The sequence below is a fragment of the Eptatretus burgeri genome, chromosome 1 (genome assembly GCF_056783735.1).
Source record: "Eptatretus burgeri isolate ZD-2024b chromosome 1, Ebu_testis_v1, whole genome shotgun sequence".
Taxonomy (NCBI): Eukaryota; Metazoa; Chordata; class Myxini; order Myxiniformes; family Myxinidae; genus Eptatretus; species Eptatretus burgeri.
Genome location: NC_140961.1, coordinates 37884044 through 37910665, shown reverse-complemented (window position 1 = coordinate 37910665; position 26622 = coordinate 37884044). Strand labels below are relative to the sequence as shown.

The 26622-nt window shown below is 41.5% G+C and overlaps 2 protein-coding genes across 10 annotated transcripts in view; one reads left to right on the top strand and one right to left on the bottom strand.

The window, feature by feature from the left end:
- The window catches only part of ARL13B (ARF like GTPase 13B), a 116147-nt gene that overhangs the window by 25387 nt on the left and 64138 nt on the right, over positions 1-26622 (bottom strand). The gene's annotated exons all lie outside the window — the stretch shown is intronic.
- Positions 1-26622, top strand: part of LOC147034273 (syntaxin-11-like) — a 110573-nt gene that overhangs the window by 81679 nt on the left and 2272 nt on the right. For all 7 annotated transcript variants that reach the window (XM_085879890.1, XM_085879907.1, XM_085879874.1 and 4 more), the window contains 3 exons: positions 23128-23368; positions 24536-24775; positions 25112-25381. In XM_085879890.1, coding sequence (XP_085736016.1) covers positions 23135-23368; positions 24536-24775; positions 25112-25381 — 744 coding nt within the window. In that variant the 5' untranslated portion in view covers positions 23128-23134. The remainder of the gene's footprint in view (positions 1-23127; positions 23369-24535; positions 24776-25111; positions 25382-26622) is intronic.

Sequence of the window (26622 nt, the reverse complement as noted above, 5' to 3'; positions counted from 1 at the left end):
ACCACCTGATGCTCAGCCATTGGATGGATGAAAAGTGAGCGTGAATGATTCCTGATCCGATTTCTTCTTTGAAAGGATCCCATTCACAACCCATGGCACGACGTTCGGTAGAAAGGCGAAGGTGGTGGGAGTTTGCTGTGGTGGTTTGGGAAGGGTGTTAGTGGTGGCGATTTGGTTGTTCGGGGATGATTGGTCCAAAATAACGACAGCAAAAGAAAAACGGCCATCTCAAAGGATCGCAGCCCTGTGAACACGGAAATTACCTCGAAACAACGGTGGGGAAATCTAACTACACATATACTTATCGTCATAACTGATCTGAGGTCCTTTATGGTGGTCTGCGAATTTCCACATCCGTAACAGTATATAATAATTTTTATGCAGGGGGTTCCTGAGACATGAAAACTATTTCATGGGTTCCACAAGGGTAAAAAGGTTGAGAAACACTCGTTTCGACTCTAGAGATCTCGAGTCAATCCACTCTGTACGAGTTACTGTATGTGACGTCACGCTGCGATTCGCTGAAGTCCATTTTTTTTAGGGGCGGGGCATAGCAAGTTGTGAATAGCTCCAAAAATGATCAAAATATTGCTCCAATTATCCCATTTTTCATTAAAAAAAAACATGGGTGATTTCTTCACTAGGAAGGTCAAGTTAATATATATATATATATATATATATATATATATATATATATATATATATATATATATATATATATATATATATATATATATATATATATATATATATATATAAAACAAGTTTATTTTGCATGTCAGGGGACCTTTAAATGTTTTCTCTGGAACCGCTTATCCGATTGAAGCAAACTTTACCAAGCATCATCGAACAATAAAACTGCATATTGTGTGGAAATGATGATGACGTCATAGGTCACATGGTGTGGCAGGCATATTGGATAGAAAAATTAACCTTATCCGATCAAAATGAAACTTCACACACGTAATCCTCTATCAAATAGCGGGTAGAGTCCAAATTTTCAATGCCATAGGTCATGTGGTTTGGTTGCCATGTTAGTTTGAAAACTGAAAATAAAAATACCTGTTTCTCCAAAACCGCTGAACAGATCAATGTGAAACATGTTGCGTTATATGGAGCAAGGACAGTGGATCACAAGTGCAAAGTTTTGCATCGATCACTATCGCAGTTTCCAAAATTAATTTTAAAAATATTTTCCTTGAAGCAAATGTGGCTGCCACGCCACGTGACTGATGATGTCATTTTAAAGTCAAATGTATGCGGCAAGCACAGTGAATCATTACTGCAAAGTATCGGATTGATAGGTTAAATGGTTTCAGATAAATAATCGTTTAATTATTTTTTTTAACCAACATGGCTACCACATCATATAAGTGATGAGGTCGTTGTTAAATAAAATATTTGCAGCAACAGTGGTGGATCATCATTGCAATTCTCCCATCAAAAGGCTAAGCGGTTTCAGAGAAATATATTTTTTAATACGATTGACTCGGCATGGGGAATATTTGTTGAAAATTTCAACATCATCAGTCACATGGTCTCGCAGCCATGTTAGACAAAAAACCTTTTCTGATCAACATGCAACTCCAAAGACGTGATCGGCCACCCATTGTGAATTTGATTTGATAAAGAGGACGTCGTGGGTCAGGTGTCCGATCAAAGCGGGGTTGCATCAAAGCGGGGCGGCATGGGGTTTTTTTTTTCCACCAAAGAAATTTCATGAAATTTTCATCATAGATGAGACGACTCGTGTCGAATGTTTTTGTGATAACTATGACATCATAAGCCATGTGGTGTGGCAGCCATTTTGGAAAAAAAAGAAAAACTTTGCATCTTTATATCTCTGAAACCGCTCCATGGAAAAAAATCGAAACTTGGCACATGTGAAGTATTCCCCATGGGAAACAAGTGTGATTTTTTTTTGATGATGTCATACCGTCATCGGTCACATGGCTTCATTATGACATCATTGCATACGTCAAATGCTTTATCCAATCAGTATGAAAATTTTTGAGGGTCATCTTGGGCTAAATTGGAATTGGCAAAAAAATTGATGGTGTCATCATTCACATGGTTTTGCAGCCATATTGTTTTCAACATAAAACCTTCAAAAATCTTCTCTGTAACAGCTGAACAGATCGAGGTGAAATATTACAGGCATGATCGCCTATCCATGAGGAACAAAAAGTTCTCCACCTATGACGTCATAGGTCACATGGTTTGGCAGCGATGATTTTTTTGAAGAATGTACATTTTTAAACATTCTTCTCCAGAACGGCTTGACATATCGAGAGGAAACTTCACTTACATGTTCCCCAAGCCTTGGGGCTATGAGGGTGTTCACGAATAATTAAGTGGTCATTTTGTCTGGCAGCCATATTGGTTTGAGCGAAATTCTTTCAAAAAATAATCTCTCTTGAACCGCTTCATCAATCGATGTGAAACATCACAGTTATGATCTAGTAGACATGTGGAATATATGTTTTAAATTTCAACCTGATCGGATGCATGGTCTGGCAGCCAGAATTATTTAATATTTTAAATCTGAGTTCAGAGATTTAAATCAAACTTGGTACAAGTAGGTCTAATGATGTAATAATGTGGGCGGAGGCATACTGGCGACGTCGTGACGTCGAAGGTTGTCGTTCTAGTTAATCCATAACTCCTGGACTTTGTCAGGCCCTTCAACCGAGCTCTGGTTCACGATTCAGTTTTATTCACAACCATCTTTAAAAGGAGCAGCGAACAATGAGCATGCCAACATCATGGATATTCTGCTCGGTCTAAGTTTGCAATGCATTTCTGGGGTGGTGATGCACTTTCACCGCTGTTGTCAAGTTCTTTCATTTTTTCTTTTCCCACCGATCTGTTCAAGTGTGTTAAATAGCCGGACAGTTTTTCTATGATGGAGCATTTCTGAAAGATAAATTTGATCTCATCAGCAAATTCCTGATACGTACTTGTCAGTTTATATATATATATATATATATATATATATTTTTTTTTTTAATAAGATCAAGGCTCATGGAAGAGCTAGTACACTGAAAAGATAAGGGTGCAACAGACCAAAAGGAACAATAGAGGGAGGGGGGAAAACACCAACAGCAGGGTTGAAGGACAAAATAAAGGGCGACTTGGACAAACAATGGGGTAAGGTAAGACGCACAGAGTGGACAACATGCATAGAGAAGCAAGCTCTCAAGAAGGAAGAAGTAGAAACTTGGGAGGGCTTTGGTTAGCTAGAGTGGGGGGGGTGGGGGAGGGTTTAATGGGAGTGGAAAAGATCATGGCTTAGGATGGGAGATGATCTGAGATGCTGGTGAACCACTGTCTTGAAGACTTGTAGGGAAGAATGAGATTGAATAGAATGTGAAAGTTGATTCCACAGGTGGGAGAAGAGAGGAACAAATGAGTGCAGGTGAGCAGCAATTCTGGATTTTGGTCGTTTCACCAGAATGGGGAATGGGGTTGATGGTTGACAATGTGCACCCTGCATAAATCTGGGGGGGGGGGTTGTGGAGGGGGGCAAAGCACAGAAAGAGGAGAGGGTGCAAGACCAGAAAGGAGGTGGTAGAAGATAAAGACTACCAACCTGTCTGTGATAGGAAAGTGTTAGGCCCAAATATTCATCTTCGCCGCATGACATTCCAATAATCTTGAAGGCCTTGGTTTCCATGGCTTCAAGATGAGGAAGGTGTGAGGCAGGGGAGCCAGTTAAGAGAAAGGAAAGCCCAGGGATCTTAATTGTTTGGTCAAAAGCCTCCTTTTCCATTACAACCACAGGCAGGCCATTAACTGCTGGAACAAAGATCAATTTGAGACTTCTTTAGATTAAGAGGAGCATTATTGCATTTGAACGCTGAAAGATTGCTTTACGCTCTTTCCATACGCAAATAGACAAACTGCCCAAGAGACACCGTGAGTACTGTTAAGTTAATCCTCAGTGGACACATTAATATCGGTTCGATGCCGGACACAATTTGAGCTGCAAGTATGGACTCCGGTGTCATGCTAAAATCCAGGTCTTTCTTCAACACCATGCACACTCACAGACAAACCACACTTGCTCACTCGCATGCACGGGCTTTCCAGCATGCCTTCCTCATATAGGGAGTTGAGGCTGGGGAAGGGGAGGTGTCGCTTCTAGGGGAATACATATTGCAGTTGTTCTTATGCAACCACCCATACACACCATATAAAATCATTTCATGCCAACTGCAAACCCAGATTGATAAAACTATTGATAATGATGGCATGCTAAATGGTTTCTTGCTCTGGAAGACAGTTGTGATATGAATAAAAGCAAACCACATGCCTGAGCTGGGAAGAGAAGGCCAGAGGAAGTAGATATGTTACATCACCAGACTCGGCTTGCTCTATCCTGTTTTTTGCAAAACCGGTAAAGTATTATTGGTGCAGTTCTTAGTTGACTGTACTGTTGTCTTTGAATAATTGTGTGTGTGTGTGTGTGTGTGTGTGTGTGTGTGTGTGTGTGTGTGTGTGTGTGTGTGTGTGTGTGTGTGTGTGTGTGTGTGTGTGTGTGTGTGTGTGTGTGTGTGTGTTGTTGTTGTTGTTGATTGGTATCTACACATGTGAGTTTCAGAATGTGGAATGGAGTCCTCCAAGGGTGGGCTCAAAGTATCCACCTTAATTTCGATAAGGGGTCACGATCCACAGACCAAGCCATGAAGTTTTCTGTTCTCAAAGTTTTGTGTCGAGGGTTCTCTTCAGGATCGTTACTGAGCCCCGGACAGCTTCCAACTGTAGTTCGTTTGTAATAATATTCCCAGGGATGGTTGTTAATATCTCTGAGGTTCTTCGTCATCACTGGTACAACTTTGGCATTCTTCAGCTTACAGGATATTTTCACTTCATTCTTGAGGTCTTGGTATTTGGTCATTTTCTTGATTTCTACATGGTTTAGTCCAAAATCACTGGCATCAACACCTCACTTAGCAAAGCCTTCTTCTCTTTTTTGTACCCAAGTATGATATCTGGTCGCAATGCTTTGTTTTCGATGTTCACGCTCGATGGGGTCATTAGGTTGAACGTGAGCAGTACTTCCATGTTTTCAGTCCATGCTTTTCGTTAATGTTCCCACAAATTTTCTGGAGCTGGAATATCAAAGGTTTTTGCAGATATGCCTGTGGTTAACATTACAAACTCTGTTGTGTCGTTGTGTGTACAGCTATTCTGACATGAGATTTTTTAGGTCATCTCTATCATCTCAGTAGAGATGACCTAATAACCCGTCTCGAAGTCTGTCCGTACGTCCGTCCGTCCACAATCAAACCAAGTGGAGACAAATAACCAATAGTGGAATGGATAGAGGTCGATGAGACATGCACAACGATATAACTTACAAGGTCGTCCAAGGTCGAGATCAACGTCACGAGGCTGTCAAAGTTGCGAAAATCATCGATTTCAAATCGTATCTCCTCCCTCATTTATCAAGAGAGATCAAATGTTATTAGTGATTCAGATACTATGGACTATTATTTCGAACAACACAAGCCATTTTTTTGAAATTTGCTCTCATTCCGATTTTATAGCCCTTCAAACTTCCGTTCTGATTCCCCGTATGGGCCGTTCATAAAGTACGTACAAAAAAAAGTATTAGAAAATTAAGAACCGGAACTCTCCGAAACAAATATTACATTTGAAGCTTTTGTCAGATTTAACTAAAACAATGGAACACAAGTTTATATGCACACTTACTTGCATTTATTACATTAACATTGTTTTGAATGTCAATTTGTACTTTTATTTTCAAAATTGACATGCTGTGATATTAAAAGAAAAAGATAAATTACACCGCTAGGGACTGCATCGTCATGGCTTACAAACATCGGTTCATAAGAAACTGCTGGCTTTGTAAGCGATAAGCGATGTATGAGGGGGGTGGATGGGTGGTCGCTCGCCTGCATACAGAGGGGGTTGGGTGGTTTTGAAACCCGGAAGTAGAGCGTACGTACTTTATGAACTACCCCTATTCCAGTCTGGCACAGAGTTACTTTCGACCTCTGGCAGAGATGACCAGCACTCCCGCTCGGGAGTATTTTTTTTATTTGTGTTCGGTTATTAAGCATAACACATCACTCTCTTTGCTAACGCGACCTCCACCCCTCAACTATCCCTCTCTCTTTTTTTTTTTTTTTTTTTTTCTTCCTCTCTCTCTCTCTCTCTCTCTCTCTCTCTCTCTCTCTCTCTCTCTCTCTCTCTCTCTCTCTCTCTCTCTCTCTCTCTCTCTCTCTCTCTCTCTCTCTCTCTCTCTCTCTCTCTCTCTCTCTCTCTCTCTCTCTCTCTCTCTCTCTCTCTCTCTCTCTCTCTCTCTCTCACCTCCTCACTTCGAATATAATGCAGCACTCTCCTCCCACACCTCTGTCGCTTGGTCTCTGTCTCTCTCTCTCTCTCTCTCTGACACCCCCCCTCCCAGTGTAAAGCAACGTTTCATGAGGCGTTGCTCTCCCCACCTCCCCCCCCCTCCTCACTGTTCTCCCCTTCCGAGCTTCCACTTCTTTACCCACTCCTCGCTTCCCTCCCTCCTCTCCCCACCCCTCCCTTCCCTTTGTCCTCTCTGCCTCCCCTCTCCCTCTCTCTCTCCACCTCTCTCCCCTTCACACCCCTGTCAGTGAAGCGACGGGTTGTATTTGCTAGTTATTATAATAAATATCAGTGTGTGCGTCTCCTCCGTAACTCCAAAATCATTAAACCTATAGTAGAGTTCCCACAATAGGGTCCCGTGACCGTTTTTCCGGAACCAAGGTTTGAAGGTTGATTTTAGTCATTTTGAGGGTGCTGGTTAAAATGAGCTGGGGTGAACCTCGTGAAAATGTGGGCTAACTCGGCCAGAAGCGAAAATTCAAAATGGCCGCCATGCTACTTCCAGTATATCAAAAATTGCATATCTTTGGTTCTACATGTCCGATTTTTATGATTTTTGGGTCAAAATATATGTTTTGAAGGTCAAGGATGTCATGTATTACCATTCCAGATTGTTATATTTAAAGGTTAAGTCACAAAATATGAAATATAACTTTTCGGGGGCCAAATCCAAGATTGTCGTCGAGTAACATCTGGAAAATAGTAAAAAATCAATTTTCTTCTCATAATATTATTGGCAGTGAATCTTTTCATGCAAGTAAATGTTTGTTTATATGTGGGAGTGCACAACAAATTGAGACAAGAAGAGAAGGATGCAATCATTGTCTTTATTTTCAGAACATAATGTGTACATAATATCAATTTCTCAACTTTTACACTGTTCAGGTAGGTTATACCATTCTTTTGTAAGTCCCTCCTGTACTTTATCTAGAACAGTAATATGATGAAAGAATATCAACATTCCTTCATTTTGTCTGGAGAGCAACAGTGTTTCAATGGAAAAATGAAATAAAACATGAATTATCTGAATTCCTGGCAATTGACGCTTTCCCGGTAAGTATTCTTATAATTTGCATTGACCAAAGTTTGATGTACTGTCCAAACTGTATTTTATCTAAGACAGTCATAATAAAATAATATTAACATCTCTTATATTTTGACTGTGGCAATGTTTTTACAGTTGTAAATGAAATGAAATGAAATCTCCATTGAAACACATACATGTAATCCTTCACTCACTATCTGAGTCGCTGGCTCCAGAGTCACAAACTTCATCATTACTTTCAGCCTCATCATCGTGCAACAATGTCTGTTCTTGTTCAACCAAGTCATGTAAACTTCTTGGGAGTGCATCATGGGTATACCTCACTGACACACATCTACCATCTTTCATTGTCCATCCATGGTTGGTGGGATTTGGGGGTGCATCCGGCTTGTCATAGTTTAGTTGAATGTAAACTTGGTAGTTAACTCGCGTCACATGCAGATTGTGAGAATCTGGATCTGGTGGGATGCGGGACGTGGACTTGTTTTTCATCTGACCCCACTTCCGTGCTCTGGCTTCACCTAACGTTTTACTGATTGTGTCATTATCGATGTGTCAAGTAGTGAATGTGGCCATTTGCTGAAGCACCTCTTGTGTCAATGTAAGTGTTTTGCCAAATTCTTTCAAAAGATTGCGTGCCTCCTGAGTTCCTGTTCCTTTTTCATAAACTGTGTTTTTCCTATGTCCATAGAAGCCAGATTGTTTTTGTAAATGATGCCTATGGTTTGGAAAATTCCATCAAAGACAGTGAGCATGAGCGTCATAAATCCACGACAGCATTTCGAGATGGGTCCAGAAATGTGTACATGAAAACATCGGATAGGTTTCCTGCCACAAAGAACTTCCAGGTGCTGTTCAGTAATCAGGGAAACAAACAAAGGCTGCAAAAGTTTCTAAAGGATGAGTTCACCAAGCTTGTAAAGAATCTATAGAGAAATTGACTTTGTGTACTCCATCAGGCAAAATTGTTGGAACATCTCCTCCGGAGAAAGGATGGAAGAATTTGAATGTAGTCACATTGAGGCGGACACAATGCTGTTCTTCATCTATTCGCAAATCCGAAAAGCAGGAAAAATGGAGACAGTCGTGATTGATGCCGAGGACGCAGATGTAGTGATTCTTTCTGCATATGTTGCACATCAACTGGAGGGCACCCTTGCTATCAAACGGAAAGACAAAATCATCAGCTGCAGAGACCTTTGCTCTGATGATGTAGCTGAAATGTCAATCCCATTACACATCCATAGTGGATCTGATACAACATCTGGCTTCTCTGGACATGGGAAAACACAGTTTATGAAAAAGGAACAGGAACTCAGGAGGCACGCAATCTTTTGAAAGATGTTGGCAAAACACTTCCAGTGACACAAGAGGTGCTTCAGCAAATGGCCACATTCACTATTAGACACATCGATAATGACACAATCAGTAAAACGTTAGGTGAAGCCAGAGCACGGAAGTGGGGTCAGATGAAAAACAAGTCCACGTCCCGCATCCCACCAGATCCAGATTCTCACAATCTGCATGTGACGCGAGTTAACTACCAAGTTTACATTCAACTAAACTATGACAAGCCGGATGCACCCCCAAATCCCACCAACCATGGATGGACAATGAAAGACGATAGATGTGTGTCAGTGAGGTATACCCATGATGTACTCCCAAGAAGTTTACATGACTTGGTTGAACAAGAACAGACATTGTTGCACGATGATGAGGCTGAAAGTAATGATGAAGTTTGTGACTAGAGCCAGCAACTCAGATAGTGACTGAAGGATTACATGTATGTGTTTCAATGGAGATTTCATTTCATTTAATTTACAACTGTAAAAACATTGCCACAGTCAAAATATAAGAGATGTTAATATTATTTTATTATGACTGTCTTAGATAAAAGACAGTTTGGACAGTACATCAAACTTTGGTCAATGCAAATTACAAGAATACTTACCGGGAAAGCGTCAATTCCCGGGAATTCAGATAATTCATGTTTTATTTCATTTTTCCATTGAAACACTGTTGCTCTCCAGACAAAATGAAGGAATGTTGATATTCTTTCATCATATTACTGTTCTAGATAAAGTACAGGAGGGACTTACAAAAGAATGGTATAACCTACCTGAACAGTGTAAAAGTTGAGAAATTGATATTATGTACACATCATGTTCTGAAAATAAAGACAATGATTGCATCCTTCTCTTCTTGTCTCAATTTGTTGTGCACTCCCACATATAAACAAACATTTACTTGCATGAAAAGATTCACTGCCAATAATATTATAAGAAGAAAATTGATTTTTTACTATTTTCCAGATGTTACTCGACGACAATCTTGGATTTGGCCCCCGAAAAGTTATATTTCATATTTTGTGACTTAACCCTTAAATATAACAATCTGGAATGGTAATATATGACATCCTTGACCTTCAAAACATACATTTTGACCCAAAAATCAAAAAATCGGACATGTAGAACCAAAGATATGCAATTTTTGATATACTGGAAGTAGCATGGCGGCCATTTTGAATTTTCGCATCTGGCCGAGTTAGCCCACATTTTCACGAGGTTCACCCCAGCTCATTTTAATCAGCACCCTCAAATTGACTAAAATCAACCTTCAAACCTTGGTCCCGGAAAAACGGTCACGGGACCCTATTGTGGGAACTTTACTACTAGTGGCCCAAAAACTTTGTTATGCATACTAAGTGAACTCCAAGAGAATGCATGAATGAAAACTGGGAATTTGGGAAAATTTAAACACCCCTTTTGAAGATAATTAATAGGCATCCGGGTTGTAAAAGAATGACTGAAGATAATGAAAAACCAAAAGAAGTCTTTCCAAGATGGTGGTGTTCAATCTTGCTCAACCCGCTTTCACCTCACAGGGAACTTAAGCCATCATTTTGTTTCGGCCTGCTCAAATATGCCTTGATTTGGAACAGGATGCAACAACTTATGTACAATAAAGCGCTGAAAATATATTTTTTCCACTTTTCTCACTCATATCATCGAATGCCTGAACTTCATACCTACAAATCGCTGTATACATCGCTCACCACTTGCCTCCATATAGGGGGCGAATCCATCGTGACTGACATTACGAATTTGAGGGTTATGTGAAAAAAGAAAATTGTACAGCTGCCAATGTCATTAATTATTAAGCTGCAATTTTTGTGGCTAGCTTTAGTTGGTCCTTGCTTGACATGGAAGTATTGTCAATTCATCATTAGCTCTGTACTTCTTTTGTGTTGAGGTGGAAGTTTGAAGCGTGACTGACATTACGAAAAATGGCCATGGAAAACATCTCGTCAAATTTGATTCAAAATTGTCCTCAAACTACTGGAAGTAGAAAATTGTTGCTTATACCATTACAAGACCATATCTCACAAAAATACACAGAATAAAAACAAAAAAAGAAGCTTGTTTATTTTTCCAGTAATGAACATAGTGTGTGACTGACGTTACTGTGACTGACATTACGATTTGTCCACTTACAATTAACAGTCCGCAACCCAACACCTTGCATATCTATGCTGTCAGCTTGGCTAAGTAGGGTAAGATAAGAGTTCTAAATGGTATGGAGTTTTCATGTACCACAAATATTAATTGAATTGTCAACAATTCTATTATCCTAAATGCTGATTCTCATCTAAATGACAACATACTTGTACACAAATCTATGTCAGTGTGTTTGAGTGGAACACATATCAATTGTGAATAACAATCATGCAGTATGAATCAGATAAATTGTTCTTTGGATGTCATGATGCACATATAAAAAAATGAAACATCTAATCTGGGATATGAACAGGTATGCTGACTTCAGGACAAATTACATGGCATGCCACAATTGGTAAACAATTCGTAATTCAGCAAGACTACACATGAAGGCTGATTGTCAGAATTTTCTCCTTTCTCCAAGTCTAGAGGTCCTTGGAGTCCAGGTGGCAGTTACCATCATAAGTAGAAAAGTCATTGTGGAAAATCTGGGAATTTGTATAATCCACGTTTGTTTACAGGAATTGGTACCTCCAGCCGCTTCTCAATTGTGTCCTTGGTGTAGAAGATTTTGTCTTCCTTTGCAGGCCATTTCCAGTATCCACCTGACTTCACCATGACAGATACTTCGTAATTCTCTCCAATCTTTGATATGACCTCACCAGGAAACAGTTCATTGTCATATTCTACGAGACACCAGTCCTTCACGTCTACATCAGGATCATCATTTTGACCAGACTCTTCATCTGCAGTACTATCTGCATCTTTACTCATTGTGTGGGAGACTGCTCTGCCACCACTGCTCTTCAGGTAGTGAGCTCCTGATATGCCTTGGATAGCAGGAGCGTTGCTGAACACATGGGCAAGATTCAGAGACTCATTTCTCTGAGTGATTTCATTTCCAGCACCCTGACCTTTGATGCATCATCAGCTGAAGCAGCCTCTACAAATGATGAAGCATTTGTGACCAGGAATTTCCTTGCCTTTACACCAGTCCATACCTTTCTCTTCATGGATCCCCCAATCCCATCCACTGGCCCTTTACCATGTGAAGTGGCAAAGAAATTCCAGTGAATTTCAATGCCATGATATTGCTCTCGTGCTTGGTTTTTCAAACCCGGGGGCGTAACCCGAAGTGGGGTCGCCGAGCAAATTTCGTGGAGTCGCAGGCGTCTGCTTGCAGCGAAGAAAATTGTCTATTTTCGATCGGTGTTCGCTTTTACAGGATGTAATACAGGATCGGTGTTATATTACAGGATGTAATATAAACGGTTCGTTCAAAGTATGGGAACTGGCGCAACATGACGCTTGGAATGGGATCCAGCCGATGCGCGGGCTCGCTGAAGGGCGGTTCATTTTGGCGGGAAATTAGTAGTTTGATCCACGGCCTCTCAGACTCAGACTCTGACTCTATCATTAACGTCTATTCACGTCTCCACGTACGACTCGAAACCTTATTTGTGATGGCAGCACCGGCCACCAGCAAATCTCGAGAACGTTCTTACCAGGATAAATTTCTGGACCTTGGATTTTACTACGTGGTGGATAAAAGTGGGGCACAGAGGCCTCAGTGTGTGATTTGTTTCAAAGTGCTTTCTACGGAGTCGATGAAACAAAATAAGTTGCAGACGCATTTGACTACAAAACATGTGCCTTATCAGGATAAGGAGAGAGCGTTCTTTGAGAGGAAACTTCTTGCACTCAAGAATACGCGTCTTGACAGAGATGGTACATGCCATCAGACCAATTCTCGGGCATTAGAGGCCTCGTATCGAGTGTCGCTACATGTTGCCAAGATTAAAAAGCCTCACTCTATTGCGGAAGAACTCATGCTGCCATGTGAAAAGGACATGGTATCTCTGATGGTTGGGGAGGAAGCGGTGAAGAAACTGGCAGTTATACACCTCTCTGACAACACCATCCAACGCAGAATTGAAGATATGAGTCTGGACGTAATGGCTCAGGTTGTACAGAAGATCAAGGAATCGCCGTAGCACGCCATATAGTTGGACGAGTCCACTGATATCGCAGCGTATGCGCAACTCACCGTCTGGGTCTGCTTCATCAAGGCTGATCACTTTGTCGATGAGCCTCTGCTCATCAAACCATTGGAGGCAACCACCAAAGGCGAGGACATTTTTTGGAAAGTAGAGCAGTTTTATCGTGACCATGATCTGGACTTCGGAAAGTTGCTCGGTTCTACAACAGACGGCGCACCAGCAATGTTAGGAGTGCGCTCTGGATTCAAGGCTAAATTGCTTGAGGTGGCTCCTCAGACCTCCATGGTACACTGCATGATTCACCAAGAAGCGCTCGCCTCTCGTACTTTGCCAGAAACCTTGCAAAGTGTGCTCTCAGAAGTTGTAAAAATGGTGAATCACATAAAATCGAGCGCCCTCAACACAAGGTTATTCAGGCTATTCTGCCAGGAGATGGACGCCGACCATAAGAATTTACTATTCTACACTCAAGTCAGATGGTTATCTCGAGGAAACCTTCTTCTGTGCGTTTACGAGCTCAAAGATGAACTGAAGGAGTTCCTACACACACAAGGGAAAACGGCATGGGTAGCGTTGCTTGAGTCGGACTCTTGGCTGTCAGAACTGTGCTATCTCGTTGACATCTTTGAACGTCTCAATGTCCTCAACCGCTCCCTCCAAGGCAAAGACGCCAACCTCATGATTTTTCACGACAAAATGAGCAGATTTCTGGCAACTCTAAAATTACTGGCAGACAAAGCAGCTGTTAAGCGCTTCAGCCTTTTCCCCCGTCTGGTGGAGCATCTAACGACCTGCCAGAATGATGATACTGAGCTCGACAGTCTTTCTGGGGAGATAGCACGTCACCTTCGGGCGCTCATTGAACAGTTCGAGCACTATTTCCCTGAGCTGGATGTGCAGTCCTTTTCTGTGGTTCGGGACCCTTTTACGGCTCCACTGGACTCGATTGCTGATGAAGATGATACAGCACAGGAAAAGCTTGTACAGCTCCAGCAGGATTCAGGAGCGCAGGCTCTTGTGCGGAAGAATTTGTTGTCGACATTCTGGTGCAAAATGCTGCCGTCATACCTGACCCTGTCACGGCGCGCCATTAAAGGTTCTCATGCCATATCCTTCATCATACTTTTGTGAGCAGTCGTTCTCCACCATGGTGGTGATTAAAACAAAGTACAGAAATCATCCAGAAATGGAGCATGATATGATCCTGGTATTGTCATCTACTTCTCCACGAATAGAGAATTTGGTTTCTGAAAAACAGGCTCATCCTTCTCACTGATGTATCTAAATGTCATTCGGACTAAACTTCTGAAGCATTCAACTGTAGTATTTAGATACTGTCGGCTATTCTCCATTTACTCGTCTATGAAAACATGACGATGGTGAATAAAGTAAACAGTAAATGTTCTTGTGTCAAATGAAATCTTATCTTATAGATTATGAATTGGGTTTTGAATCTTTTGGGTCATGCGATGTAGAGAGGTTCTGAAATTGGGTCGCCACTAAAAAAAAGTTTGAAAACCACTGCTCTCGTGCCTGCATTCCAGCAGCAACATAGCGGTTCTTGAACTGGGAAGCTGGTCTGTCAGACCAAAGAGACACAGTTGTCACTGTTGATGGCAGTTCATCAAGAATCCAACTGATGTAGGCCACGAGTGTTTCTTTGGCATGCGTCAAATTGTCTGATGCTATTACAATGGAGTGGAGTTCAACAGAGTGCCAAAGGGCAGCAGTGAACAGGGTCACTTGTTATTTCCAGTGAGCACTCTGTATTTCGTCTTGGTATGAGCAGGAGTAATTCGCAGAGTAGTCCACCTGCAGCAGGGCCTTTGACTCATCATTGGGTGTTGACATAGCTGCCTCCCTCTCTTTGGTGTACCTTGCCGCTTGCTGGCCTTTAATGTAACAATGCTCCATAAATTGTGGAGTTATGCTGTAGATGTATTCCCTTAACTCACTGGCAGTGCCTTCCTCGACTGCCTTGCATAGTTTGTCATTTTCATCATTCTTCCAGATGTACCAAGTGACTATGTCATCATCAGCAACATCATGATTTTCAAAGTAGATTGCAAAGCCTTTGCCATCTGTGCACTCAGAGCACTTATTCAGCCAGCATTGCTCCATGGATTCAGCACACAGAAATTTCCCTGGAAGTTCATAGGTGTATAGTGGAAAGTCATGACAAGTCTTATGTAGAGCATTTATTGCATCAATGAAGTTTTCATGGTATCTGCACATGCATACATTGTGTGGCAGTTTGTTCAACAACAGCACATGCTTTGGTCTAAGCTCAGCAAATTTGCTTTTGCCAATCTTTGTTTCTGGGTACTCTTCACAGAAAAGAGCATAGGCTTCCTTCACAGAGGTGGTCAAATGCCTGGCTTGTCGTTTTTCTTTTTCCCCAGCTTCATTTCTTACATTGACTACATCTTTTCTTCCTGGAGCTTGGCGGCTGATATCATCCCTCTCATAAAATTCAACAACCTTGTCGATGGTCTCCTTCGACAGAGGTTTATGTCCCACATTTGGACTGGAGCATGGTTCTTTATCATCTATGCCAAATGTCCTACGGAGCAGTTCACGACAGACAGCTTTCTTCCAGCGTGGTGTTGATGGCAATGCTGGCCACAGAGCCAGTCTAGCATGATAAATTGCTTTGCCTCAGGCCTGTGCACTCCCAAATGGCACTGTCAGTGCAGCTGGGCCCTTGTCTTTTGCCTCTTCTTTCCTTAATGCACCACACTTTGCTACACGCTTCCTGGTTTCTACGCTCCTGTATGAGCTTTTGGTCACAGTTCGGGAGATTTAATTCTCGCTCTTCCTTCTTGCACCTGCTCTTCATCTGGTACTGAACATTCTTCTTTTTATGTTCAGCATACCTTTCCCTGCTCTCCTTTCATTTGGCACGACATTTGGCCTGACGTTCGGCAGGTCATGGGCATTTTCTCCTGAAGGACAGAATTATAAATATGACTAGGTTGTACACTAACAATAATACTGTATTTTACCACTCTAAGTTTTTAAATGAGCACAAGGTTGCCACAAAACTGGTATTTGAAAATTTCCTGACTTTTCCCTGACCAAATTGCAATTTTCACTGACCAAACAATTAAACAAGAATTACCAAAAATATTTATAACAGCCTCCCTTCACCCCTACAGCCGTTCTTTCCCAAAATTTATTACATAAAAATGCATGTATTTAACTGAACACCAGAACAAGGTAATTTTACAAGAAAACAAAAAAATTATATTGCAAATATTAATATTGACTGTTGAAAAATCACAATTCTTGGTGCTGACATTTCAGCTTATCATCAACATTTTGACACTTTTGACAAAATTCCCTGACTTTTCCCTGACCTTGAAAAAAAAAATTTCCCCTGACTTTTCCCTGACCTTGAAAAAAAAAAAATTCCCCTGACTTTTCCCTGACCTGTGGCAACTCTGGAGCATGCAATTACAATAAAATAGTATTCATGTCAATTTTAGAACAAAGTAGACTCGTCTTAAATAGTTCTTAAATCATTTGACATGGTAATCAGATGAATCAAATTTCTCACCATGTGACCATCCACTTTTGTCTTTAAATTTATCTGTAAATCTACTTGTTTTGATTATTTCTTATCATTTCATGTCTATTTTCTAATACTACAATTCACAGGGAATTGTTTTGTATTATATTTCTTACCTGCTGAGTTCAGATGTAGCTGATGTATGACACTGAAAAACCTGGTAAAAACTCACACACCATGCACAAAAACAATGCAGGAAGTATAGGGGGTTGTGGGTAATATTTTGAACTGCCATCTATTGCACAAAATGTGCACTAGTATGTGCTGCCATCTAGTGTTTAAGGTGTAAAGTAACTGTGTGACTGACGTTACATGTGACTGGCATTACATATTTCAGCCCCTGTCCTGTCAGCTCAAATAATTGAACTGAAGTTTTGTTTGCTATGAATGAGTTACTCATAACCTCCAGTAAGAGAATTGTGAAAGACACATCTAGATCATGAAGGAAGGCTTAGCAGAAAAATAAATTATGTTTTTTGTGGCTGATGTAAAGGCCCTGTCACTCCTTGACGTATTAGCCAGCGTATGGCAAGGTATCAAAATGTATGTAAAACGCTGGCATACGCTGAACTATTATTGTTTTTTTTCCAGTTTTGGACGTATTCATAACGAGTTGGACGTATGAATAACGTATTAGTAATGTACACAGAACGTTTCAATCACATCGAGATAACTTATACCAACGAATGCTGAGCGTGTTGTCGGCGTTCACAACCTATGCCTAACGACAGTGTAACTTATGCATAGCGCGGCAGCGTATCGCCGACGATCACGTGGCATAGGCTATTCATAGGCTGCGGCTCGACGATTTAAATCATAACCGCACGAGACATCGAAGTGTGAAGCCGCTGTCACACCTTGACGTTTTAGCCAGCGTATGCCAACGTATGAAAAATTTGCCTAACCAAGCTGGCACACGTCGAATACGTTATGGGTAAGTTTTGTATTCGTTAAGAGCACGCTGACATACGTCGTAGTACGCTGGCATACGTCGTCATACGCCGAGTACGTCGACAAATTTTCAGCATGTTGAAAATTTCTCGACGTACTCCCCGTATGACTCGCACGTTCCGCATACGCTGGCCATAAGTTGTAGGCACGTTACGCGATCGTTGACACACGTCGACACACGTTACTTGTAAGTTACTCAAAGTCGAAACACATCGAGGTAATGGTTAGCGTCATTGTTCCAGACTCCCTGTTTTCTTTTTTTTTTTCTTCGGTATGACGGTGATGTTGACACTTCGATTTCTAGTGCGGTTATGATTTAAATCGTTGAGCAGCAACCTATTAATTATATTATATTATAACCGCACTAGAAATCGAAGTGTCAACATCACCGTCATACCAAAGAAGAAGAAAAATAAAAATAAAAACAGGGAGTCTAGAACACTGACGCTAACCATTACCCTGACGTGTTTCGACTTATGAGTAACTTACAAGTAACGTGTGTCAACGATTGCGTAACGTGCCTACAACTTATGGCCAGCGTTATGCGGAACGTGTGAGTCATACGCTGGCATACGTCGAAAAATTTCAAGCATGGAAAATTTGTCTAACAGCTCGGCGTACGACGACGTATGCCAGCGTGCTCTTAACGTATACAAACTTACCCATAACGTATTCGACGTGTGCCAGTGTTTTAGCCAAATTTTTCATACGTCAGGCATACGCTGGCTAAATCGTCAAGGTGTGACTGGGCCTTTACATGTGTGCCAGAGCTATCTTTGGAACCATGTGCTGAGAAAAGTAATAGGGACTTTTCCTTCAAAGTTGAAAGCTTTGTAAATTAATCCATTTACTGTAATCTAAGTTAAAAATTTCATACTGAAGGCCAGTCTGTGTCGTTTCCAAGGAGCTTTCAAATATAGGAAAATCCACTGTTTGTCATGACAGTTAACAGGTCCTCCTAACAAACGGACGCAAACGTGGTCAGACGGAAGGAAAACCCGTCATTCTTGTTACAAAAACAGCTATAATTGAAGAAAAAGCGACCGAAATTGAAACCAACACATTAATTACGGTCGCAATAGCAAATATAATGGTAACCAACACGTTTATTCTACACACAAAAGCGGTCGTGACGGAAACAAGAACGCACAATCCCGAAATAGAACGGTGGGGAACAGAAGCATGAACGGTTATTTCCGTCGTGAATAGTCCGAGACCGAAACAAAAGCGGTTCATTCCGGTTACTGTAGTGCGAGCAAGATGGCGGATGCAGTAGAACGACCTGTTACGGTATGTAAATTTTTAGTGCTTGTGCCTCGAACATAAATTTCATATAGATAATATATAGTGGGTAGTACCTGATGTAGTTTTAACAATTTAGTAAACCTAATTTTGTTGTGATGATGATGTTTGGTTTGCCTGTATTTCGAGCCCCCGAGTGAAGGATCGCTGGTTGTGTATGCACAGTTCAACATAGGGGATTGTGTATGGGATCTTTTTACAGTTTTTACTTCATATTAACTTTGTTATTTTCTTGGAATTTGCAACTTATTATTACTATCAAACGTACCTCTTGCAAATATAAATGATCAATCGTCACTGATCGCTGCAGCACGGGGGCACGAATTACACGAAATGTCAGCCACACATTAAGTCAAGAGGGCGCATTTATCGCTGCTTGTATAATATCCCGTACCACAAACGGGTTTTCATTAACAGACATGATATATTCAAGGCAGACTACGTGAAAGTTAACTTACCATAACTTCAAGAACTTTTCAAGCCGCCATGTTTCCCACGTTCTGGTAACCGGAATGAATCGCTTTCGCTTCGGTCTCCGCCGTTTCGCGACGGAAATAACCGATGTTGCTTCCATTCCCCACCGTTCTATTTCAGGATTGACCATTCTTGTGTCCGTCACGACCGTTCTTGAGTGAAGAATAAACGTGTTGGTTTTGGTTAAATTTGCTTTTGCGACCGTAATTACTGTGTTGGTTTCAATTTCTGTCGCTTTTTCTTCAATTATAGCTGTTTTTGTAACAAGAATGACGGGTTTTCCTTCCGTCTGACCACATTTGCGTCCATTTGTTAGGGGGGCCTGGTTAAGTGGCACTTATTTGTGAGGGCCACATGAAAAAATATGAGAGGCCCCAGATACCAAATCTGTCATTTCCAGTAGCTCTCAGGTCTTATAATATTACTGTACCAGTTAAATATTTTCTGCAGTAAAATTAATTTTTTTTGTCCATATCCACCTATTCATGGATTTGCCCTTGGGGCTTCAGAAAGTGGAATGAAGCCCTCCCAGGTATGAAGGTGTCGACTTTGAGTGGTATTTATTCGATGTTTGTTTGTTTGCAAGCCATGGTGATAGTCGACAGCGGTCTTTTTTTTTTTGGTGATAGTCCTTTTTTGGGGGGGTTGTGTGGAACATGATTTAAATCTCAAAAAAAAAAAAAATTGTTTTACACGAGATCGCATCGTTTTTACCTTTTTGTGTGATCTGCTTTCATTTGGGATGTTATTTCATTTCATTAGGAGCTTGGAGCAATGTTATCTTCTATATAAAAGTGAAAGAGACGTTTATTTGTTTGTGATGCTGCTACTCTGAGCTCCCAAGGTTAATTGCAATGAAACTTTATTGGATCACTTTCTTTTTTTACCATGATGCACCATATTAGGGGTTTTAAAGTCATTTTCTCACAATTCATAACTTGTAAACACACGACTCACTACCTGCTGTCATATCCAAGGGTAGATCCATATAGATCGTGACGGACATAATGCTTTATAAAAAGCCCAAATTTTTCCAAATATCAATCCAAATATCGATATAATTGCTGAGGGGGTGAGCCCCGATCATCAAATATGGTATCAGATGTGAAAGATTACTGTTAATAAAGACGTTACAACGATTGGAAAGTTCGGCGAAGGAGTCACGTGACCTCTCAAATGCACTCATCGCTAATTATTCAAAAACCAAAAATAGTCCAAACACAACTTATACATCGATTTAAAAGTATTTTACTGCTCATCTTATGGCATTAACCCTCAACAGTGAAAGAAGAGTTTGTAGAAAAAAGATTACCACCTGAGCAAACCTCTCCAAATACTGTCGGACCTCGACATCCGTAGGGGATACATTGCTGAAAAATGCCGCGAATGTCGGGGAATTGTTTGAATGGGAAAAATTGGGATAGATTCCTAGCGGTTTGTGATGCATAAGGGAAAAAAAAATCAAAATTCCCGTGAAAAACCGCAAATACGCCCGTGGAAAATCATGAATACGCCTGCAATAAAATTGTGAAAACGCCCACGAAAAGGCGAAAAAAATGCAAACGCGCCCGCAAAAAACAACACAAGTGCAAAAAACCAATGAATACGCAAAGCACAGGGCCACAAATGTAGAAGCAGGTCACATTTTATGAACCGTGAATACGCGGGTTCCATGAATGTTGGGGACCAACAGTACACACCCTGTGATTGTGGGAAGAGGGAGAAAAAGGGTCGAGGTGGGAGGAGGGAGAGGAAGGGTGGGAGTCCAGCAGGGGCGGGGGGGCAGGGTGGATTGAGGTTAGAGGAGTGAGGGGAAAGGGTGGGGTGAGAGTCCAGAGGGAGGGGGTGGGAGGAGGGACCCAGCATTGTCCAGCAACGCCAGGTACCCTTGCTGGTATATAATAATGTGACATGAATAGAGTTAGTCAATGATCCTATGTTTTTGTAGGTGGGGTGAGAATACTTTGGGATTACTGTCATAAGGTGTGGACAGGACTTCTGGAATGTCAATAAGCTGTGCAATACAACTGCCAAACAGAAAGTATATAAAATGAAAGATTGCAGATGGGACACCAAACTTAGCATCCCCATTCAAGAAGCAGCCATCACGCATGATAAACAGATTGGCAGTGGGAGTCAGATCAAATCCCACAGGAAATCCACGAATTGGAGAACTCTGCAGTATACACACACTCCCCAAACACAATCCAAATGTTTTTAAAGTCGGCTACTCAGAAGTATAACCTTTTGCAGGCTGCAACAGTTAATGTCAATCACTACCAACCACTACCTTCATCACCATGTTACAACACCAATAATAAGAAGAACAGCATGAATATGAAGATGCAAGAGCAAGAAATTTAACATTGCTGAACGCAGATGTGGGAAAAGGATGGTATAAATCAGGGGATGGAGAAGATATGATGAGAAAAACATAACCATAACTACCAGCAGATAACCCCTGACACATCCATTGGTGATGACACCCGTCTCTAATAAAACGAAGGTTCATCAAACACATTGCCCCACACTCTTGACAAGACACTCCTCATCACCACAAACATGCTCATTCCTTCCTCTCAGCACACCTCCCCCTCTTCCCAACCCCTCAAATCTTGTACCTTCCCCTGCCCACTCCCTACTTCACCATACCTCGACCAAGTCTCATCCTTCTCCTCTCCCCACCTCTCCCATTGCCCTCCTGCACCTTGGCCATGCCTGCTGTCATCGTCTCCCATCCCTCTCAAAGCAACCTTCACACTCTTTCCCTCTCCAAGCTTCCCTCTCACCTTTCTCAAAACCTGCCCCTCCCCCTTCTCCCTCAACTCTCCCCTCTCACCCTTCTCCATCCAATCTTCCCCCTCACTCCACTTCCCAAAGTTCCCCCTCCCCTCACATCTACAACGCTTCCTCCTCCCCAACCCTCTCCCTTCCATCTCATCACTCCACCTCCTCCAATCTTCAACTGCCCTCTGCCCCCTCTCTTATTACTCCCCACTGCACCTCAACCCACCAACACCGAGCCTTTTCTCCTCCTCTCCCTAACTCTTCTGCAATCCCACACAATATTTGAACAACTCTCCTTACCCCCCCCCTCACTCCATCGTCCTACCCTCCCCCTCCCCGCCCCTGCACCCAAAGCATCCTCCCCTCCCTCTTAACAGGGTGGACCTCAAACATACGGGGCCTTCACTCAAACCTGACAGATCTTTCCAGACAGGTTGCCACTGACAAACCAGACATAATCTGCTTTACAGAAACTTTCCTCCCTCAAGACATCTCTGCCTCCCTAGTATCTCTCCCTGATTACTCCAGCCTCCGGTATGACAGACCTGAGCCTCGTCCTGGTGGCGGAGTTACTCTCTTCATCAAAGACTCTATTCCTCACTCACCACGAAGGTGGTGATCCGGCGAAGCCAACACCAGGATCCAATGAAATAAAAAAAATCCAATTGATATAAAATAAAAATTTGAAAGGTTGTACAAAAAAAATAATTCCAGAAGTCTACCACCATTGATGCAGTGTCTTTTACACCACCTTATTTAACACATTACATTCGTTTTTCATGCTTGTTGCTTGTGTCTGCCAGACAGGCAGACAGACTAAAAAAAAATGATGTCACTCCTCTCTGCACATGTGAGATCGGGACAAATTCAGAGCCAAAGTACTGTTAAACTGCAAGTTTATTTTCCGATTCATGTTCAAAATATAACATTCAATTGAAATAAAATTGTTCCTCGATCAGCTTTTCGCTTCACATGTGTGGCATAATGATGATTGTTGTAAGTATTTAAAAGAAAAATACCAGATATCTGAGAAGAAATGGAATTATAAAAATCTGGAGGTTTATTTATATTGCCATTTTGCTGCTTTATATGACTAGCTCTGTGTCGATTTTGCAGAGCCATTATGAGGGACCGACTGAAGGAGCTGCATGACCTCGTGGGGAACAATACCGACAGCAATGGTGACGCGTTCATGGAAATTGATGACAAAAAAGGACTCGGGATTAATGAAGATGAGGAGCTGGAGTTACCATCCACGGCAGCAATCTTCCACAGTTATGAGAAAGAACCAATCATGGAGCCATTCCACAAGGAGGTGGACTCTCTTTATGAAGATATTGCAAAGCTGCACAAAGATGTGAGCAAAAGTGTTAAAAGCTTGTTGTTCTCACCTTAAAACCCCATTGTGATACAGGGTGCTCGCTGTCCACTTATTTTGTTAACTCACTATCTAGCATGATGGCCATTTGGTGAATGGAATGCTGCAATCGGCAATATTTGGCAAGTGTAAATGCCACCATTTATTTGTGAATCGAGAAAAACATTCAGATGTTCCATAAAACATTATATAAAAGATAAAATGAATGCAAAGAAGAATCTTCACCAATCTGCACATTATTTTATGATTAAACAAGGTCAGCCTTTTGCACATCATAAGCAATGGAATCGATAATTGCAGTCCACCATGACACTTGTCATCCTTTCCTCAAAATTCTGATCATCAGTTTCATTTCCACCCTGGAAATTATGCTTCTACTGTTAATAATGGATGTATGCCACTGATCTCAAGCATCAGGTTAGGGCCTCTCAACAGATGACTCACTCATGTACATTTGTTATTGTCAGACACCCTAACCTGCTTTTCCAGTCAGCCAGCTAATGTTATTCTGTGGTTCCCTCCTGGAATGCCTATCAGTTTGGTGGTGTTCTCTCTCATGCTTATCAACTGGAGACCAGCAACCCTCAATGTCATGCTCTGCACAAATCCTGTTCTTGGTCTACTCATACATCAATAACCTATTTTTGTGACCAGAAAATTCATTGCATCTTTTTGCAGGTACCTCCACCCGCTGTGCAAGATTGTTCCTCATCCCTCTGTCAGACAAACTGCGGAAACTTCACCTTACAAGTGTCTTTCAGTGCTGGATAGTCCCATGCTCTCACTTTATCCTTCTGTAAAGATGGACTAGCTAATCACCAAAATAGGAAACTGATGGTGAAGATTTGACTGGCAAAGTATACTCATGAAAGAATTTGACTAATCAAGCTTATCCAGTTTTCTAGAAATTTGACGATGACATTTTGGATGCTCAGCAGAACCCTAGATAAACGTCCTTCATTAGTTGTACTCGTTCAGGTATTTCTTCGAGAACAGTCTCTTATTCTCAAACATTACATATCTGAAGACCATTGTAAAGAAGCACAAAACAATAAAAAAATAAACAAAGTTTAAAAAACATACAATAAATTAAATGCTCTTGTTTTTCTGTCTTCCTACTACCTGTTGTTGTATTCATTTACATAGGTGCAGGATCTGTCCAAACATAATGCACGCATCCTGCACTCAGTCCGGCGCCTTAGTAGCATCAAGCGTGACGCCAACAGCATAGCTAAAGAAGTACGAGGCCGTGCTCAGCGCATCCATCGACGCATCAAGAAACTAGAGGAGGACAAGAAGGCATCGGAAAACCAGAGCGGTGTGGGCTCTGTGGAGGCTCGTATCATGGAGCTTCAGACTGCCTCCCTCACCAGACGCTTCCAGGAGGTGAGGGTTTCCAGTTTTGCACATCCGGTTGATAGAGTCGATGTGAAGATAGTGAGAGAAATATCAAAAAAGCTTTTTTCATATACAACAACATGATCAACCAATCATCTTTGGTTTGGTGGTATTGGCACCAAATAATTTGTAAATGCTCTGCATCAGTTTTCTCTTCTGAGAAAAGAAAGCCTAAAATCTGGGAAGACTGTTATAGAAAAGTGCTATAATTACATACAAAGGAAAGGGAAATTAAATCAAATTGAAAATGAATTGAGTATAAGCACAGGTGATATTCAGCAAGCTTGATGGTTCTCAACACTGGAAATCAATGTTGGTGTGCAGGTGATGCTAGAGTACAGTCAGGCAGAGACTAGGCAGCGAGACAACTGCCGGCAGCGCATAATGCGCCAGATGGAGATCTTGGGTGATGGTCCAGTCAGCGAGGAAGATCTTGACGAGCATCTCGAGAAAGGGAACTGGGACCTTTTCACGGGTAACCTCATTTTGGAGACCAAGGCAGCAAAAGAAGCATTTGGTGAGATTGAGAAGCGCCACCAGGAATTGCTGCAGTTAGAGCAGCGCATTTCCCAGGTGCACGAACTCTTTGGACAGGTGAATCAAAAAGGATGAACATCACTTTTTTAACTTTGACAATGTCGAGCACTTGTTATAGTAAAACTGTTACTGTCATTTGAAACTAGCCTGACTGCACTGCAAATAGTTCATAGTAAAACTCTCCTCGCTTCCAGTTTCCGGATCAGAGCATGTTAGACGTTGCAGTTCATCAAAGCCCTTGCCTCCTTGCTGTTCATCAAAGCTACGTTTTCCCAGATCAGAAGCGTTGTGTCTTTCTGTTATCGTTTCATTCATGTTGGTGGTTGTGTTTTCGTCCAATTTTCCATATTGTACCACTCCTTGTAGTGTGGTATGTTGTCAAATTGGTGTCCCTGTGCGTGTCTGACCTACTCCCCAAGACCTCAACTAGTGGGCATGGCAATTCTGTCTCTGCTCTGATGACACATGTCTCATTCTGCTCTCTTTATCCCAAGTGTTCTTTCATGCTCCTCAACTTTCACCTCTGTGTCCTCCCTCCAACCACCACTTTTCCAAGGCCCTCTCGATTTTGTCCCTCAACCTTAGTGCTATTGATGTGCTCTGTCTCTCTGTCTCTCTGTCTCTCTGTCTCTCTGTCTCTCTCTCTCTTTTTGTTTTGTTACATCCTTATCCATTCTGTTTTCTAGCTCCTCCACGAGCCTCGACACCGTGTCCAAAAAAGGCCTCTTATTTTTTATGCAATTTTGGTTTTGTTTGACACTTAAATTTGTTGACGAATGCAGTTTTGTTTTTCATATTAAAAAAAAAATTAAAAAAAAAGATAAGCAAAACAACTAAATCGGCCAGGTCCAATTCTTCAATCAAAGGGTCATAAAATCTCATCAAATGTGTTTATCTCTTTCACCATTTTTGTAAGAGCAAACGTGACATTTCCCAAAAACCTCACAATAAGAGGAAGCTTTAATTTCGAAAAGATAATTGTGGTTACATCTGTTGGGTGGCAAATTCAGATATCCAAACCCACATAAATTCAAGTCATCCAGCACCAGTCACAGATAAGCAATGCCAAGAATCTTTGTGCCCAACAGGAATACAGAATTTATTTAGCTAAAACAAAGAAAATCAAAATAAGGCTGCACTCTTTGAAAAAGGCCACCAGCATGTAACAGATGCGAAATGACTAGCTGCTACTTCCTAACGCATGTGCTACAACAGCATCGTTTTGTGAGTGTTCAAAACAAATACTAGACCGTCAAGGCTTGCGTGTGTGTGTGTGTGTGTGTGTGTGTGTGTGTGTG